The 18,506-nt window shown below is 39.7% G+C and overlaps 1 protein-coding gene and 1 long non-coding RNA gene across 3 annotated transcripts; both read right to left on the bottom strand.

The window, feature by feature from the left end:
• Positions 1-77: 77 nt before the first annotated feature.
• Positions 78-4,340, bottom strand: LOC149651685 (copine-3-like). 2 transcript variants are annotated; one of them, XM_089848684.1, is made up of 10 exons: positions 4,252-4,340; positions 3,942-4,078; positions 3,363-3,905; positions 3,042-3,296; positions 2,479-2,973; positions 1,800-2,040; positions 1,093-1,226; positions 775-1,011; positions 600-704; positions 78-524 (listed from the first exon to the last, which is right to left on the bottom strand). In XM_089848684.1, exons 2-10 carry the CDS (start codon positions 4,071-4,073, stop codon positions 492-494), a joined length of 2,175 nt encoding a protein of 724 aa, XP_089704810.1. In that variant the 5' UTR covers positions 4,074-4,078; positions 4,252-4,340; the 3' UTR covers positions 78-491. The 2 variants fall into 2 exon arrangements, with proteins under 2 accessions (XP_089704810.1, XP_089704809.1); XM_089848683.1 differs by having other exon boundaries at positions 3,363-4,078.
• On the bottom strand, positions 4,338-17,837 carry LOC149651684 (uncharacterized). The gene is made up of 3 exons (XR_016371310.1): positions 17,700-17,837; positions 7,994-10,712; positions 4,338-4,980 (listed from the first exon to the last, which is right to left on the bottom strand). It is a non-coding gene; the product is annotated as an uncharacterized LOC149651684 (long non-coding RNA).
• Between the last annotated feature and the right edge of the window lie 669 nt (positions 17,838-18,506).

Below are 18,506 nucleotides of genomic sequence, written 5' to 3'. Positions count from 1 at the left end.
ATTGGAATTACCTTATAACGTCGCTGAAGACAAAATTACAATTAAAACACTTTTAATTATTATCAAACCAAAAAAAATGAATTTTCAACAACAAAATACTTTATTATATTGAATAATTATGACTTTTGAGTAATAACAACTAAAATAAGGCTTTCCTGTCACGGAGGTAAATAGTAAATACAAATGGCACTTTTGAAATATTTTTTAACATTAAGCCTTGGACAATAACCTGAACATAAGATTATAGAATGAGTAGAAAAACATAGAAATCGTTAATTTTAAATTTTTAACAAATATTTTTGGAAGAACTATATTCAAATCCGTAATAAAATAGAGTGAACTTGATTGATAAATAAATTTTAAGACTTTTATAGAGATCACAGCGTAAATACTGCTAAAATCAATTTCTCCTTTAAAAATCTCAAAGTTGAATATAATATGCCCAATTAAAATTGTCTCAAAACCGCAAAGCAAGCAATTGTTTCCTAAATCTAAGATGGATGGATTTGCTCACTCGCCATGGCCTGAAAAAACAGCTATTAAATGCTTAAAATCTTGAGAAATACTTGAAAAATACTGGTTTATGTAAATTCCTGCACATTTTGTCTTGGTGGATTTGGAGGCATATTACGTTGACGGAAATATTGCGTCAACTGTTGAGGAACTTCAGCCAAAACTTCTCTCGCTAAATAAGATCTATCAACCTAAAGAAAACATTTTAATTGTTTAGCAACATAAATTATAAAAAAAATGAGTTCACAATTAGTTGGGTACCATTTTGTATCTATTAAAAGGAACAAACTGAACTATGTCCCTAACAGCTCTAGCACCACTAGGACTTTTTAAAGCACCACCATCTCCGTCTAAGAAATTCATCTTGCTAAAATCAGCATTACCAACTCCGATAATAATTATAGACATGGGTAATTGGGAAGCCCTAACGATAGCGTCGCAAGTTTCTCCCATATCCGTTATTTCTCCATCAGTTAGTATCAAAAGAACGAAATAATTCTGCAATAAATAAATATTAAATAGTTAATCTTCATAACTAAAATAGAAAAATTAAAGTTAATCTAAATCTAGACAACTCACATCTGGAGTTGTTTGAGAGTGAGACTGTTGGGCAAATTTAGAACAATGATTTATAACAGGGGCAAAATTTGTCGGCCCATAAAGCTGCACTTGAGAGAGACAGTTTTGATAAGCAGATATCAAACCTTCAATTCCTAAACATTAAATTAAAAGTTATTAATGCCAAAACGTAATTAAAGGGAGGGTGAAGTAGAAAATCAAGTGATTTTTTTAACGATTCTTCTACTAATTTCAAGACCAGTTTGCATAGTGAAACATTCAGGAAATACCAGTTCGGAATGATTTTAAAATTCAAATTAGGTTCAGATTTTAAGAATAATTTTAAACAAGGACCTCCGACCAATCGCGTAACGCCCTGCCTTTTTGTTAACAAAATTCTCGTGGCACGTTCCATGTCTCGCGCCACGATTATCACGTCGCGCGCCTAATTTTATCAAATCTCATGATAAATTTCATTCGACATGGAGCGTGCCACGTGAATTTTGTTAATAAAAAGGCAGGGCGTTACGCGATTGGTCGGCAGTCCTTGTTTAAAATTATCCTTAAAACCTGAACCTAATTTGAACTTTAAAATCATTCGGAAGTATTTTCTGAATGTTTCACTATGCAGACTGGTCTTAAAATTAGTAGAAGAATCGATAAAAAATCACTTGATTTTCTACTTCACCCTCCCTTTAAAAGAGAGTTAAACCATTATAAATATTCACCAGGACAGAAAGGATTTGACATATTAAAATTCAACGCAAATTCGTGGGAAACTTGATAATTGGGTGGAATTTTGGCTCCAAAACCCAAACCAGGAAACATTTTATCACTATCATAATCTTGAATAATAGCACCAATAGTCGTGATAGCGGAAACGTAATCATTTGGTTGGGAAGGGTTTAAAAAATGAAGAGAATTAGGAACCCGCGGGTCTCCATTAGAGGCAGTAAAGTCCACAGCAACCTACGCAATTATAATCATTAAAAATCTTGCTGGAACCTAATAATTATAATCAGAAGTGAGATGAGACCAGCCAGAAGTACTGAGCTAACCAAATTCTTAATTCACTTGGCGAAAGTGAATATTCTTGACAACGCACCAACGGTTGGCCCTCTGGTAGCGGTTTCTGAATTTTCCCTCCAAAACGCGAGACGCTCGTGGCGGTAGACGGCCGAACTAGATTCAAGCACCCGCGTCCGTGTTCAGCGGCTTTTGGTTGAGGGGAAGGGGGTATAGGAAATGTTTTTGGAACTCGACCTTTTTTCTCTCTAGTGTAGGCGCGATGGAAGCGGCATAAAATCCTCAAATTTGTTCACTAATGCCAGGATTTATTACCAATGCTAGAGCCCTTCACTTCTACTCTCATCTCACTTCTGTTATAATTAATTAAAAAAAACTCACAACAAAGTTAACTTTAGTGCCTCCAAAAATATAATCCAAGAAACTATAAGTCTTATTAATCTTGCATGATTCCAAGATTAATTTCCCCGAATCCTTATAAGATTTTCCTTTCTTAGCTTGTTTCTTTAAATTAATCAGGGCCCAATTTTTGGGTTGTCCTTCTAACAACTCTCTCAATGTTAATTTGGCTTCACCAATTAAATCGTGGGTTCCATCCCCATCATGGTCAAAGCATCTTATTAAAAGATGCTCATTTTCATTAATTCCTCCCAACAACTGACGATTTATTTCAAAAGGACGCCATGAAGGGTTCAAGTTATTATTAATGACTTCAGTTCTATGGACCATTTGCCAAGTTCCGTCTCTTCCGGCTTTTAATATCTCTAAGAAAGGATCCGATTTGCCCATGAAGTCTTTACTATCAAGTTTTTGACCTTTGAAAGTCATTTGAAGGACTTCATTGTTGCCGCTACTGTCTTGTTCAATAGCGTAAATCTGTGGTTAAAATTTTGTTTAACAAACGAGTCAACGACTCTTTGCACATATTGAAGGTTAAACCATACTGTAATGGTACTGTTTCTCATTTTTTGCCCATTTCTTCTTAATAAGGGTTTAGTAAACGGGCTAGAAGATACAACTTGACCCAAAGTCCATTCCATAGTTCCCAAGAAGTCGTCATCCTTCATGGTTGCAGTTCTATTATCAACGTCATAGACATCAAAGCGGATCTTTTGGACTTGTTCAAAATAATAGTCCAGCTTAATTTTAGTGGCAAATTCGGGGTTGTGATTGTTTTTCACATTCTCTGTGCGTCCTTTCTAAAAGACATGAAAACTACCAATTAATCAAGAATTTCTTTATCAATCATTTAATGAGTTCTGTACCTCAACCCATTGGTTTCCAATTTGAACATAAACCAAAGCCATGGGGTCTGATTTAGAAAAGGTATCCTTGTCCGTCAAGTTTTGGCACTTGATTGTCAGTTCCACTTGAGTACAACATTTGGAAGTTCCTTGAACCCCTCCTATGTCGGCTGGAAGTCCAACCTGAGGCTGTCCAGGATAGCCACCCATTCCAGGTTGAGGTTGTCCAGGATAGCCACCCATTCCAGGTTGAGGTTGTCCAGGATATCCACCCATTCCAGGTTGAGGTTGTCCAGGATATCCACCCATTCCAGGTTGGGGTTGTCCAGGATATCCACCCATTCCAGGTTGAGGTTGCCCGGGATAGCCACCCATTCCAGGTTGAGGTTGCCCAGGATAGCCACCCATTCCGGGTTGGGGTTGCCCAGGATAGCCACCCATTCCGGGTTGAGGTTGGCCAGGATACCCGCCCTGTCCAGGTTGAGGTTGCCCAGGATAACCACCCTGTCCTGGTTGAGGTTGTCCAGGATACCCGCCCTGTCCAGGATAGCCACCCTGTCCTGGATACCCGCCCTGTCCAGGATAGCCACCCTGTCCTGGTTGAGGTTGTCCTGGCATGGGGTAGCCTGATGCAGCTCCGGGTTGTGGATAACCTCCAGGAGCTCCTTGCTGTGGCATGGGGTAACCACCTTGTCCTTGAGGCATAGGATACCCTGGTGCACCGTCTGACATTTTGGCTACATAATAATGAGGGCGGTAATTGTAATTACGCGACATTATTGCGGTATTTTTCTGTAAGCCTTGGCTCAACTAGTCGCTCGAAAACGAAGCCCTTTTATAGTAACTGTTTATCACTAAATTATGAGCAGTCTCTTATCGATAATAGTTAGTAAATATTGATAAAACTTACCTAGAAAGTCAAAATCAAGCGACACTGATTAAAATTGCTGATATTTCAAAGAATTATGTCACTTCCGATGATACAGGCTGTATACTACGGGCCAGGTCCATTTCCCCGAACGTTCGTTTCCCCGAAGGTAAAAATGGGGGTAAAAGGGGGTCAAAATGGGCGGTGCTTTCTTCGGGGAAATGAGGTGTCCATTTACCCGAATCAATCTTATTGGATGAAACTGTTGGGTGGCTGTCTAAGGTGGGTCCTGTGAATGATTGAGTTAATTAAAACTCTCTTTGCCTGGGAAAACTCTCTTTACGTGGGAAAACTCTCTTTACGTGGGTAAACTCTCTTTGCGTGGGAAAACTCTCTTTGCGTGGGAAACTCTCTTTGCGTGGAAAAACTCTCTTTGCGTGGGAAAACTCTCTTTGCGTGGGAAAACTCTCTTTGCGTGGGAAAACTCTCTTTGCGTGGGAAAACTCTCTTTGCGTGGAAAAACTCTCTTTGCGTGGAAAAACTCTCTTTGCGTGGGTAAACTCTCTTTGCCTGGGAAAACTCTCTTTACGTGGGAAGACTCTCTTTGCCTGGGGAAACTCTTCGCGACTGAGTTTAACGGCTAACCAGCGACCCCTGGTTCAACCTGTAGTAAACACGGCAGAGTCACGGTCCACGGAACGAACTTCCGGTTCTCGAATCATGTACGCTGTGAATTTGACCCGTTTTTGGTGCCTCCTCTTGTGCTGTCGCCTGTATATGTAAAATTTAACCGAAAAGTAAACTATAATTTGATTAGTACAATCATAGTAAGAATAAAAGATGAAGTACGTTGAAAACGTTTTATTGCAAGGAATGAATATATTCTAACGCATGGATTTGCGATAGATGGAGCCGGTTATTTCAAGCTTGAACAATATCGCTAAGGCGCTATTTTTAAAATGCCAATTAACAAGCGCTCTGCGCTCCAGCGGTTCCACTGGCTTTTCGTATCGGTACCCTTTCATATACATCTATGAATATGTAATTATAACTAGTGTTAGTGTTAGTGAAAGCTACCCGGGTTAAACGCCAAATATTTTAAGGGAGTGAGTAGCGGGAAGTTTTCTATTTTGACACTGATTTTAGTGTTTATGGTTACAGTTAACATTAAATAATATTTGTACCGACTCCTATCAAATATCCGCATGATGTTGGGGTTTTTACAACTTATTCATTTATTTATTTGGTTTGGTTGAACAATTGCCCACAGAGCCATCGGGGTGGATTAAGCGTGAGCAGCGGTTACAGAAAAACGTTTGTCATGAGTTAAAACAGAAAAAGTACGCAAAATAGGAAAATAAAAAGGGGAAAAGAATACAATATTTTTGAATGAAACGATGCTTTCTAGCGATCGACCTAAAGCTTAAAGGGATCAACAATTCGTTATGTAGGGGCGGGGTCTATCAAGGTTATCTCCCAGAGTACCTATAATACCAGAAGGTGATAATAGAATAAGGGTGCCACTCTGTATTATTTTAATACATTAGTTATGTAACGTCATTCTTCCGTGGCTCACCCTTTTTGTTTGCTCTTCCGCTCATCAATTAAACTACAGATGGGCATTGCACCGTAAGATGAATTCTATAACTGTTTGGTACTAAATCCTCAGCAATCAACTCCCTAACCTAGTCTTGGGGTGAGATAAAAATTCACAAGTGCGTCTTGCCAAATAGTTTTAACGCAAATAGAGTAATGATGAGGGAACTATTTATCGCGTAGGTGATTATTTTTAGTAACCTTACTCCAAATGTTCCGATGTTGGGAAGAAGGACGTTACACTTGCCCAGCTTTGTGGTACACTTCTCTCGAAGAGAAGTATTATGTACTTCTGATAATACCTATAAATACCTAAAAATTCCGAGATGGTCCTATAAAAACCTAAAATCCCGAGATGGTCCTATAAAAACCTATAATTCCGAGATGGTCCTATAAAAACCTATAATTCCGAGATGGTCCTATAGAAACCTATAATTCCGAGATGGTCCTATAGAAACCTATAATTCCGAGATGGTCCTATAGAAACCTATAATTCCGAGATGGTCCTATAGAAACCTATAATTCCGAGATGGTCCTATAGAAACTTATAATTCCGAGATGGTCCTATAAAAACCTATAATTCCTAAATCTATCCTATAATACCTATATTTTGGTTATGTTTGTTTAAAAACACTAAGAAAGTTCAAAAAACAATCCAAAATTTTTGATTATTTTTCTAAATAAACGCCGTTTTAGCGAGATAACGTTTGACCACACACCAAAATCGCGGAGCTCGCTTTTAAGTTGTATGTTCAAAAAGGAAAAGGCGATTTAAACACAATTGTATAGTTATTTAGATTAATGACAATTGGGCTTAAACATGTTAGGGAAAATCGTAATGAAAGTCAGACAAAACCTGAAAAAGTCAGGGAATTTGAATCTGAAAATTTCGTGGTAACCCTGAACTAGTCAAAAGTACCTGACATTTAAAATAATTAAAAATGTAAGGTAATTAACTATAAAAATTTCATGGTAAATAATTTAGTTGCTACACTATTAACAAATGTTTAAAATTTCAAGTCCACTCTCGAATATACTGTACAATATACTTCCTGTAAAACTCCAATAATTCGTAATTTCAAATGTATAAAATTTACATAAGTATGAACCTATAAATTGATAATTTTTGGACCTTTAAATATCTTATAATTTTGGCCTTTTAGACCTAGGGTCAGTGTGCCTAACTTTGGACAGCTGCAACTTTAGACACTTTTATTATAAAAATCATATTTAATTACTGGATGCATCAAATTGATAATGAAATAGCTCATTTTAAAGCTTAGAATGTGAGGAATTTAGAAAAAAATACTTCAAAGTCGTAGAATAACATCCGACTACGTTACGAGCCAAATTAGCCCACTCCCCAAACTCGTCCATTTAAATTACGGCCAAATTTGACGGGGGTCAACCCTTTGGTCCCGGGAAATAAGGTTTGACGAAAATTAGAGAAATCATACCTGAACAAACTAGAAACCATTCGAAAGAGCAACTTTTTGGCTTCATAATCCGTATTTTAAACACTGTCTTACGCGGGAAATTCGACGAAATATTCAGCTTTTAAAACACCTGGGCAAATTTCCAACTTTGGACACTTTCATGCTGGCCGATTTCTCCGTTTGTTAACACTAATTAACTCGCGATATTAGCCTTTTTTAGAGTTTAAAACAATAAGGGACACGTCCTCAGTTTGTTAAAATTGTTACGCGGCAAACAGCGCGCCAAAATAGGCCTAGGCCCTATATACCTAAAAACCTACATAAGTAGCCCCATATTTAATAAAGTTTGTTTTAAAGAAATTTCTGATTTTTTATAGGCCTATAGGCCTATTTTAGGCATACGTCTAGGTCGGCCTAAGCCTATATTTTAACTTTTGAAATTGTGATTCGCCTAATGCGTGCCCAAGTCACCCTTTTTTCGCTGTCCAAAGTTAGGAAGGGGTGTCCAAAGTTAGGAAGGGGGCGTCCAAAGTTACATAGAAGTGTCCAAAGTTGAGCACGAATTCGGCCTTTGGGGAACTCTACTTTGCGAAAAATGTGTTCCATTTAAAAAGTTGAAAACTTGTGAGAATGTGTCTTAAGAATGCTTCTCTCCATTGCTTTTTTAATTTTGAGTCTAACATATAAGCAACGGAAGTTATTCAAGGTTATGCAAAAAGTGTCCAAAGTTATGCATACTGACCCTATAATACCTATTATTTTTGTGCACTAAGCGCTGGGAGCCCTGCAATGTTCGTTTCTTCCACCGGATAGAATCGGTGAATTTTGGACCCCGGACACAAAATTGCTTAACACACGCCCCTATAATGATAAAATGAAAGCTATGATAACTTATAAATTGTAGTTTACAAACATAAAAACAAACGGGGAGGCTACTTTTTCCTGTATCATTTGGCTATCAATATAGGTTGAATACTCGAGTGTCCCTTAAGTTAGCTATGAAAAGAATTTGTTTTTCTTCATTCTCATTTACATATCAATTTATAAACTTTGGCAGATCGTGTACGAACCCTGTTTTATTTCAGGCCTGTTTCAAAGTAAAGTTATACAAATGCCAACGTAATTAAGACGTTGCTCACCTCCCAATATCACACCATAAACTAAACTGTACCAATCAGTGCCAAACTACAGCTGGCTTGGTAGAAGTCCACAAACTAAATTCTACATTGTTTTGATTTTTGTTATAGACTTTAATCGCAATTTTCGCCTTTATTAAATTTAATTTATCATTTATTATATATTAATTCAGGGATGGGAAATCCAATAATTTCACTTTCGAGAGCGTAGGACTAGCAGTTTCTGAACTATAGACTACCAAACGTAGAAAGCTAGAAATAGAATTATGCAAATTATATGAATAAATATGAAAATAACTGGACGCCAATTTCTTCTTAAATTACATTAATTGCGAGACGTAATTAAAATCCAGCGAAACTTATGCAAACGTACGAAGTATTTACGGGTGTAACACTAGGTTGAAAGCTGAAATCGAAGACCACTTTTAGAAATTTAGTTTCTCGGTTATTTTCGGTTTCTAATTGTAATTAGCTTAATTATTTAAGGAAAGGCATCAACTCTGAATGTTTTGAGCCTCCTAATAATTCCAATGGTGTTAATTTCAGATCTTCACGATTAACCGTTAGTTAATTATGCAATTAAACCTTCAAAAAGACAGCTTACATTTTTAATTTTTCGTATCTCAAACATACTTTTGGCTTTAAAATAGCAATAAATTTAAACGAAACTATCCGATTCCGACGTAAAAATTGATGATAGGAATCGAAAATGCTACAGTCTCTGGCCTCCCTCAAAGCATTGTAGACCTTAGTTTGTGGACTTCTACCGAGCAAGCTCTATCTAGTTTGGCGCTCGGATTTATTTATTAACTCATTATTTTTTTTGTAAAGTCTATCATTTAAAGTGTAAAATCAATTTAGTTTTGATTTTTGTTATCAGTCAGCAGTGTAATTTAAAATTAATTTTTACAGTTGTTTGTTAGTTTTGTTTCTTGCAATATTTTGATTTTGTGTTATAGACGTTTTAATAGCAGCTTTCGCCTTCTATTTAATTCAATAGATCGTTACTAAAAGATTAATTCAAGCTTGAGATATCCGATAATTTCACTTTCGAGAGCGTAGGACTAGCAGTTTCTGAACTATGGACCACCGATTGTCGAAAGCTGGAAATCGAATTATGCCAAGTATATGAATAAATTTGAAAAAAATCTTGATCCCAAGTTGTAGAGTTTTTAACACTGAATTCAAAGCAATTAATCGCCTTAAGATAGAGTCAGTAGTTGGACAGAATCAGATTTTTCAAGTTCCTCTAAATGGTTTGAAAAAATTGGGACATCAGAAATCGATCAAACAGTGTGAATTTAAGTACAATTTAAACCAGTTTTTTCGAAATCAGTAAGGAGCGCAGTATCTTAAAATAAAAAAGGGGCCCCTCTCATACCAAGAACGCGTGAATCATCAAAATTTCCCCGCGTGTCCACGCTGCTTGCAATAGGTATCTTAGATCTAGGCTCTCCTCCCTGATCTAGGTAGATAAGGACAGGGCAAAGGCCTTTTATCAAAGAGGACCTAGCTTCTTTTTACATCTTGGTACGAATACGAAAAGGGGTTTTTCCGTGACGTTATTTTTCTTGGGCTCTATCATAAGCAAATAAAATAAAAGTATGGCCCTGTATTAAAAATCATGTTTCGTTACAAATGGGTCACGTGACAATATCCAATAAAAAATTTCCGTCAAAACTTAGGATAATTAAGGTTGTTGCTCTGATTAAAGAGCATCAACATCACTTGATACCAAAAATACACTGGGAGGCCAGAGATCGTAGCCTTTTCTCTCGCTTCCCAGTTAGGTTGTATTTAAAAATGCGGATAGCCGTAATTAATAATAATAATAAAGGCTTTTATTAGGAGTACACTTTCAGAAAAATCTGATTTACAAAGTGGTCCCTGTGTCGATAAAATAAAACAATTAAATTAAATTTGTATTCTTAATACACATTCATTTGAGATCTTTTAAAATTTTGATAATTTCGTTTTTAAGTGGAACAACTAATCAACTGCTAAGCCTACGGTCTTGCGACCACTTTCATTCGATTCCTTACAGGTTTTTACGTCAGAATCACATAATATCATTTGAATTAATTGCTATTTTAATGCCAAAAATATGTTTGAAAGACGGAAAATTAAAAATATCGTCTGCCTTTTTGGGCGTTTAGTTACAAAATTAATTAACAGTAAGTCGTGGAGACCTAAAATTAACACCATTGGAATCAGGAGATTCGGAACATTCAGAGTTCATGTGCTTTCTTAAATCATTAAGCTAATTATAATCAGAAACCGAAAATAACCAAAAAACTAAATGTTATAAAAGTGGTTTTTGATTTCAGCTTCCAACCTTGTTGATGAGGAATTATTAGTGTCATTGTTTATGAATGTTTATAATCGCCTTCAAGAAAAAGCTGTTATATATTATTAATCATTTTGTGGAAACTTTTCTATTTTGGATTTTTTTACTTCACTTTGTGAATAGTCCCTCTTTATCCTCGCTGAGCCCCCAAAAAACCCTTTCAATAGATCTAAACTCTAGAATTCAATAGGTTAATTTCCGTAGCTAAAGAATAAGCGCACGTGCAAGAGAGTTCATCGGACCTCACCCCGAGATGGAAATTTACCGCAACCCCACGCGAGAGGAATCTTTTTGGGTAAACAACTGGGAGGCTCCGCTGAGTAAAAAAGAGAGATTACAATTTTAAACCTTTTATTACCACTTCACTTTCAAAACTTGTACGGGAAAGACCTCGCTATACTAGCAGGCAAGGAAAATAAATTTAGTTGTGTTTTTTGTTATAACTCTGGACTTCTTACTTTACTTGTTAAAACTCGACCTTCATCTTCGAACCAACTCTTGGTTTAGTGACTTAAAAAATAACTTAGAAACCTTGTTTTTCAGTCGGCAAGGTTTTAGTGCCAAATTAGCTCTCCCCCTTAAAACGAACTATTTCTCCCCCACATTTTGGTGCGAGAAACCCGGGAAAGGCGAGTTTGTAACAAGGCGAATTAACTTAAAACAAACTAAAAGACTATCGGATTCGTGCTACTTAAAACTAAAGGATTAATCAGGTGCGTGCCGTGCTACTTAAATACTTAAAACTCAAAGATTAATCGGGATTAATCGGATGCGGGCTACTACTAACTACGGATTAATCGGACTTGTGAAACTTTAACTACGGACTAACCGGAGAATCGGAACTATGGCGGACGACCAACTAAAACGCGCTGCAAGGGCACTCAAAGCGCTACGTACATCTGTGAGTACAGTGATTAACTCGGTCGAACTTGAGATACAAAAGGAGCAACCTAAACTTGAAGCTTTTGAGCAAGCAATCGCGCTACTGGACTCAAAAGAAACTGAACTTAAACATCTGGATGATCGGTACCAGACACTACTAGATGGAGCGGTATCTGAAGAACAATTAGATCAAGAACTGGCTTCGGCGATCGTAATTATGGAAAAACTGGTGATTTCGCGAAATCGCGCGAAACGGTTTATTGCGAAGTCAACGCATCATTTCCCTGGGACTGGTCAAAATCAGCAGCAGTATCGGCCTCCAAGCGTAACGTCGAGCGAAGGCAGGAACCAGACAGTGCGTCTCCCAAAACTGGAAATGCAAAAATTCTACGGCGATTTCTCCATGTGGCAAGCCTTCTGGGGACCCTTCGAAGCGGCAATCCACAACAACGAGAGTCTGGGACCAACAGATAAGTTTTCTTACCTTAGGGGATTATTAGGCGGTGACGCCGCTACGTCTATACGGGGTTTATCTTTAACTGAAGAACATTATAATGAAGCAATTAGGATTTTAACTAATCGTTTTGGGACAAAAAGTGTGATAGTTAGCGAGCATAAAAACAATCTGTTACAATTACCAGCTGTGCATAGTAGAGATGACATTAAAGGGCTCAAAAAACTACATGATTCGTGCGAAGTAGAGGTCAGGAGCTTAACGTCTTTAGGTGTCCCTCAAGAACAATACGGTTCCTTTCTAGTGCATATACTTGGAGGGCTATTGCCCTCAGAAATGATGTTAGAATTTAGTAGGGGTAGAACTTGTGAAGATGAAGATACTGAATGGGAAGTGTCCGAGCTTTTGCAATTTCTTAAAAAGGAAATTGTCTGTCTAGAGCGTGTCAGGGCGGTCACACGACCACAATCAAAGCCTAAAGAATTCAAGAAATTCAGTGAGAAACCAAATTTTACACCTAGACAGACAAACTACACGGGGAAGCCAGCCATTCCAACCGTGGCTTCTTTGCAGGTCGCAGTGAATGACCAAAATAATGCTAACCCACAGGGCGATCCAAGTCTCTGTCCTTTTTGCGAAAGCTCTGATCATCACCCCCTAAATTGCAATCTTAATATTGGTGAACGTAAAAAGAGATTATCAGAAAAGAGAAATTGTTTTATATGTTTGAGAGGAAAGCATCCTGCCATGCGTTGTCGCTATAGATATAGAAGCTGTGGTTCTTGCGGGCGTAAACATCATCAAGCCATTTGTGACGGCAATACCTCTAACGCCCCCCACCAGCAAGCCCCTTTAACTGGGCAGACCCAAAATAACTCTTCTACGGGGTCGGACACGCGACAAAATTCTTCAACGGCGGTTGTTTCGACGCACTTCACGAACAACCATCAACCGGAAGAAATATTACTACAGACGGCCAGAGTTAGGGTTATCGGTCCAACGGGCGCCTCTCTCAAAACGCGAATATTCTTCGATAGCGGCAGCCAAGCCAGTTTCATAACCGAATCACTCTCGCGCAAGCTAAACTTAGAGATCATTGGAGAAAAGCCTATAAACGTGCATAAGTTTGAAGGGGAAGCTCCCGTTCAAACTACTAGAAAAATCATTCAGCTGCAGCTCCAAAACGCGAATGATCCTACGCAAACTTGTTCTATTAAGGCTTTTGAAGCAGGCTCAATCTGTGGCGCGGCCTTCTCCGTGCCAAGTCAAGAACTAATTGGAGAAATGGCAAACCGCGGTTTAGAAGTCGCGGACTACCCAAGCGACGGAAACAATGCAGAACACCCTATCGACATACTTATCGGCTCTGATTGTTATTGGGAAATCGCTAGCGGGCGTACAGAGCGTCTAGGAAAAGCCCTCGTGGCACTAGAAACTAAATTTGGATGGGTCGTACAGGGACCCACGGGCGTCGCCACTGTTTCTGCGGTAGAATCACCTTCGGTTGCCGTGAACACCGTCACCATAACGCGAACGGAAGTACGGCCTGTAACTCTAGCAGCTGAAGAATCTCTATCCCGCCAAATTAGGTCTTTATGGGAGTTAGACGCGATGGGCATTATGGATAACGGTCATGTCAAATCACTCGAGCAAGATGAAACACTTAATCACTTGGAAGAAACCATATCCTTCGTCAATGGAAGGTATCAAGTGGGATTCCCATGGAAGACTAACAAAGACCAACTGGGAAATAATTACGTCATAGCTAAGAAAAGGACTGAAGGTCTTTTGAGGAAGTTAAGAGCGAATCCGAAGCTCTACCTTGACTATAATGACGTAATTGCTGAACAGCTGCGAGTCGGTATCGCAGAAGTTGTACCACAAAAGGAAGAGATCGTTTCTGATCCACGAATCGCGGTATACTACATCCCACACCAAGCCGTCATACGAGAAGAAAGCGAAACCACAAAGCTGCGAGTGGTGTTAGATGCATCCTCTCATGCATCCGGCATTCCATCACTGAATGACTGCATGAACTCGGGACCGAGCCTCGTTCCAGACCTCTTCGACCTCTTGATTCGATTTCGCGAACACGACATAGCCCTAACCGGAGATATCGAAAAGGCTTTCCACCAAATCGAAATCAAGCCTGAGGACCGTGACGCACTACGCTTTCTGTGGGTGAAAGACCCTAGCGACTCAGAAAACCGCGAACTACAAACGTACCGCCTAACTAGGGTGCCCTTCGGGGTCACAGCTAGTCCATTTTTGCTCTCAGCAACTATCAAGCACCACGCGCGGAAATACTTAGAGACTCACCCACTCGCTAGCAAAACTCTCGATCAAGACTTATTCGTCGACGATCTACTTACGGGAGGAACAAGCGTCAAGGAAACTTATGACATGGCTATTGACGCAGCGAAGATAATGAGCGACGCTGGAATGAAGCTCCGGAAATGGAAAAGTAACTCCATAGAACTAAAGAAGCTCCTGGGAGGCGAGATAGAGCCGGAAAACCCAAATGAAGCCTTGACCAAAGCGAGATCGGTGAAGGTTTTGGGACTCTCCTGGGACGAGCAAAAAGATTCCCTATACTTTGACGTGAGCGCTCTACTCCAGTTTCTACTAGACAATGGCAATACTAAACGCTTTGTGCTACAAGCTGTAGCAAGGATCTTCGATCCCCTTGGATTCTTAAGCCCCTTCACTATAAGAGCTAAAATGCTCATCCAAGAGCTCTGGCAGAAAGGGTTACCATGGGATGAAAGTCTACCCAAAGACTTATCAGAGAAATTTACAAGTTGGTGCGGAGAGTTACCAGAGATGCGTCACGTGCAAATTCCACGATTCTACACCCTAGATTCGACCAAGGACGCGTCAACCGGAACCGAGCTCCACTGCTTTGTTGACGCGAGCGAGCAAGCTTACGCGACTGTCGTCTACATCCGCTACCAAGATAAACATTTCAACTACCGTACCACCCTCATTGCCTCGAAGGCTCGCGTGGCGCCGCTTAAAAAACTCACTCTTCCGCGACTAGAGTTAATGGGAGCTGTCATCGGAGCCAAACTGACTCATCGTCTCGTGAGCCAATTAAAAACTAAGCCGGCAAGGATCGCAATGTGGACCGACTCTATGATAACATTGCACTGGGTACGCGGAACGGCAAACAAATGGAAGCCATTCGTAGCCAATAGAGTTAGGGAAATTCAAGAGATAAGCGACCCAATAAACTGGAACCATTGTTCTGGGAAAACTAACCCAGCAGACTTACCGACTCGCGGAGGAAAGCTCGCGGATTTAATTAGCAACCCATTCTGGTTGCACGGACCTGACTTCCTCCTCAAAGGAGATGCGCCAACCAGAAGCACAGAAAAAGTAGATAACGAGATAATTGAGGAGGAATTGCGACCCAAGAGCCTAGCCGTGACGCAAGTGATTGGCAGCAACGAGCCACCCAGGTCACCTCTATTCCCATTGGACAACCATAGCAAACTAACTAGAGCTTATCGCGTGACGGCATGGATAATCCGATTCACGGAAAACGCGAAAACTAAAGCTAAAACAACTGGACCCTTGACCGCGGAAGAGATCTCCAAAGCCGAGAAGTACTGGGTGGAGCAAACTCAACAGCAATACTATACAACGGAAGTGAGCGCGCTAAAAAACGGGAAGCCAATTGCGAACACCTCGCCTCTGATCACTCTCACTCCCTCACTAGACAAAGATGGTCTCATGACCGTTGGAAGCCGTATTGGTAGCGACAATTTCTCATACAGAGAACAAAATCCATGGATACTTCCGTCCCAGAGTCGATTAGCTCAACTTCTAGCTATTCACCATCATCAGCGACTAAACCATGTCGGAATAAGCGACACTCTGGGAGAAATCAGAGAGCAGTATTGGATTCCGAGGGCCAGAGAAATGGTCAAAAGAGAACTAAACAAGTGCACTAGATGCAAATACTTTCGAGCACAACCCTCAGCCGCAGTAATGGCCCCTCTCCCCCCAGCGAGAACTACACCTGCTCCAGCCTTTGAAGTTTGCGGCGTCGACTTCTGCGGTCCCTTGTATGACCGGGACGGACGCAAAATATATGTCGCATTATTCACCTGCGCTGTCACGCGTGCCGTGCACTTAGAGGCGGTCTCAGACTTAGCCACGGGCAACTTCATCCTCTCTTTTCGTCGGTTTATTTCGCGACGCGGGATGGTTAAGACAATGTTTAGTGACAATGCCAAAACCTTTAAACGGGCAGAAGCGGACTTAGCCCTACTTTGGAAAAACATGAAGAGCCCGGAAGTAGCGGACTTCTTCAGCACGCGAATGATCTCCTGGAGATATATAGCGGATCGGGCCGCCTGGTGGGGCGGCTTCTGGGAGCGCCTCGTGGGAAGCGTTAAGGTGGCGCTTAGAAAGGTCGTAGGGTTAGCAAGGCTAACTTTTGAAGAAATTGGGACTGTGCTTACCGAGATTGAAGCGACAATTAACTCGCGCCCAATTACTCATACTTATCAAGACGCGTCGGAACCCATGCCACTTACTCCTGCTCATTTCTTGGTGGGTCGACGTTTGACAGTACTTCCATCCAGAGTTTTCCCTCGCAATGAACCACAGCAAGTAGCTAGAGCAGACTTAACTAGACGATGGCAATATCGTCAAACTTTGATGGAGAGATTTTGGTCTCGGTGGAGGAGAGATTACTTATTAGCCTTGAGATCGGCACACCACCGGACCAAATGCCAACCCACAAGGGAACTAGAAGTTGGCGATGTAGTATTAGTAGAGGAGGCTAAAATACCCAGATTAATGTGGAAAATGGGTAGAGTATGTGAAACTGTTAAGGGCAGGGACGGAATAATCAGATCTTGTGTTTTAAAGTTACCAAAGGGGAACACTATTCGCCGCCCCGTTCAATTGTTATACCTTCTAGAATGTTAAAAGAAAAAAAAAGTGATTCTGTTAAAACTTAAAAATCTTGTAAACTTAATTGTCTTGACCTTCCGTCAAGGGGCGGGAGTGTGTTGATGAGGAATTATTAGTGTCATTGTTTATGAATGTTTATAATCGCCTTCAAGAAAAAGCTGTTATATATTATTAATCATTTTGTGGAAACTTTTCTATTTTGGATTTTTTTACTTCACTTTGTGAATAGTCCCTCTTTATCCTCGCTGAGCCCCCAAAAAACCCTTTCAATAGATCTAAACTCTAGAATTCAATAGGTTAATTTCCGTAGCTAAAGAATAAGCGCACGTGCAAGAGAGTTCATCGGACCTCACCCCGAGATGGAAATTTACCGCAACCCCACGCGAGAGGAATCTTTTTGGGTAAACAACTGGGAGGCTCCGCTGAGTAAAAAAGAGAGATTACAATTTTAAACCTTTTATTACCACTTCACTTTCAAAACTTGTACGGGAAAGACCTCGCTATACTAGCAGGCAAGGAAAATAAATTTAGTTGTGTTTTTTGTTATAACTCTGGACTTCTTACTTTACTTGTTAAAACTCGACCTTCATCTTCGAACCAACTCTTGGTTTAGTGACTTAAAAAATAACTTAGAAACCTTGTTTTTCAGTCGGCAAGGTTTTAGTGCCAAATTAGCTCTCCCCCTTAAAACGAACTATTTCTCCCCCACAAACCTAGGGTGACACCAGTTTATACTTCATACGTTTGCAACGTTAAGTTTCGATGGAATATTTTTTACGTTTTTCGTTAATTACAGCTCGTAATTAAGGTAATTAAAGAAGAAAATTATTTTTCCTGACTAATTTTAGAGTCAGGAATTTGAAAAACAGGATTTCAAAGCGGTACAGTGATATTTTTTTACACGTACTTAATTTTATACTAATTTGCAAATCACCATTCGATTCCTTGGTTAAAATTACCCCAAAATCAATATCGGTTTAATTATTATGGGCCTAATTAAAGTATTTATATGTGAAAAACCATATCAGCCGTTCTAACGGTCTAAAAATGACAATTATAACTCTATCCTACACTTTACAAAATAAATAACCATATCGCACCAAAAAATGGCGATTAAAATTAATTAAACTATTTTTTAACGCCGATTAATGGGTTTTGAATTTTACAAATTTCGAGCATTGGCACCTAATGCTATTTTGCCTAATGTTTATTTCTTTGCCTCTGAAGTTCAGTTGACATTTATTATGACAGTGCTAGCAAAGGCAGAGAAGAATTACAAACCCCCATATGTTCACTAACTACTAGGGTTGACATAAATCATGGCATTTGGAACTGTGGTTGGGGGGTTGACAGACAGGGAAAAAACATGGAAAAAAGAAAAATGCCTAACCCCCACCAAGGAGAATGAATAATCCTCCTTGCCCCCACCACCCAGGCTCCTTTCTCACAACACTTTAGGAAGCGTCCACCCGGGAGCAGCACTGTAGCTATAATTTAGCCAATAGCGTAGTAGTATTCGG

The sequence above is a fragment of the Phalangium opilio genome, unplaced genomic scaffold, assembly GCF_054372755.1.
Source record: "Phalangium opilio isolate 3A_F unplaced genomic scaffold, DU_Popi_V2 ptg000082l_1, whole genome shotgun sequence".
Taxonomy (NCBI): Eukaryota; Metazoa; Arthropoda; class Arachnida; order Opiliones; family Phalangiidae; genus Phalangium; species Phalangium opilio.
The sequence above is the reverse complement of the archived record's forward strand: the minus strand, read 5'-3'. Positions and strand labels throughout refer to the sequence as shown.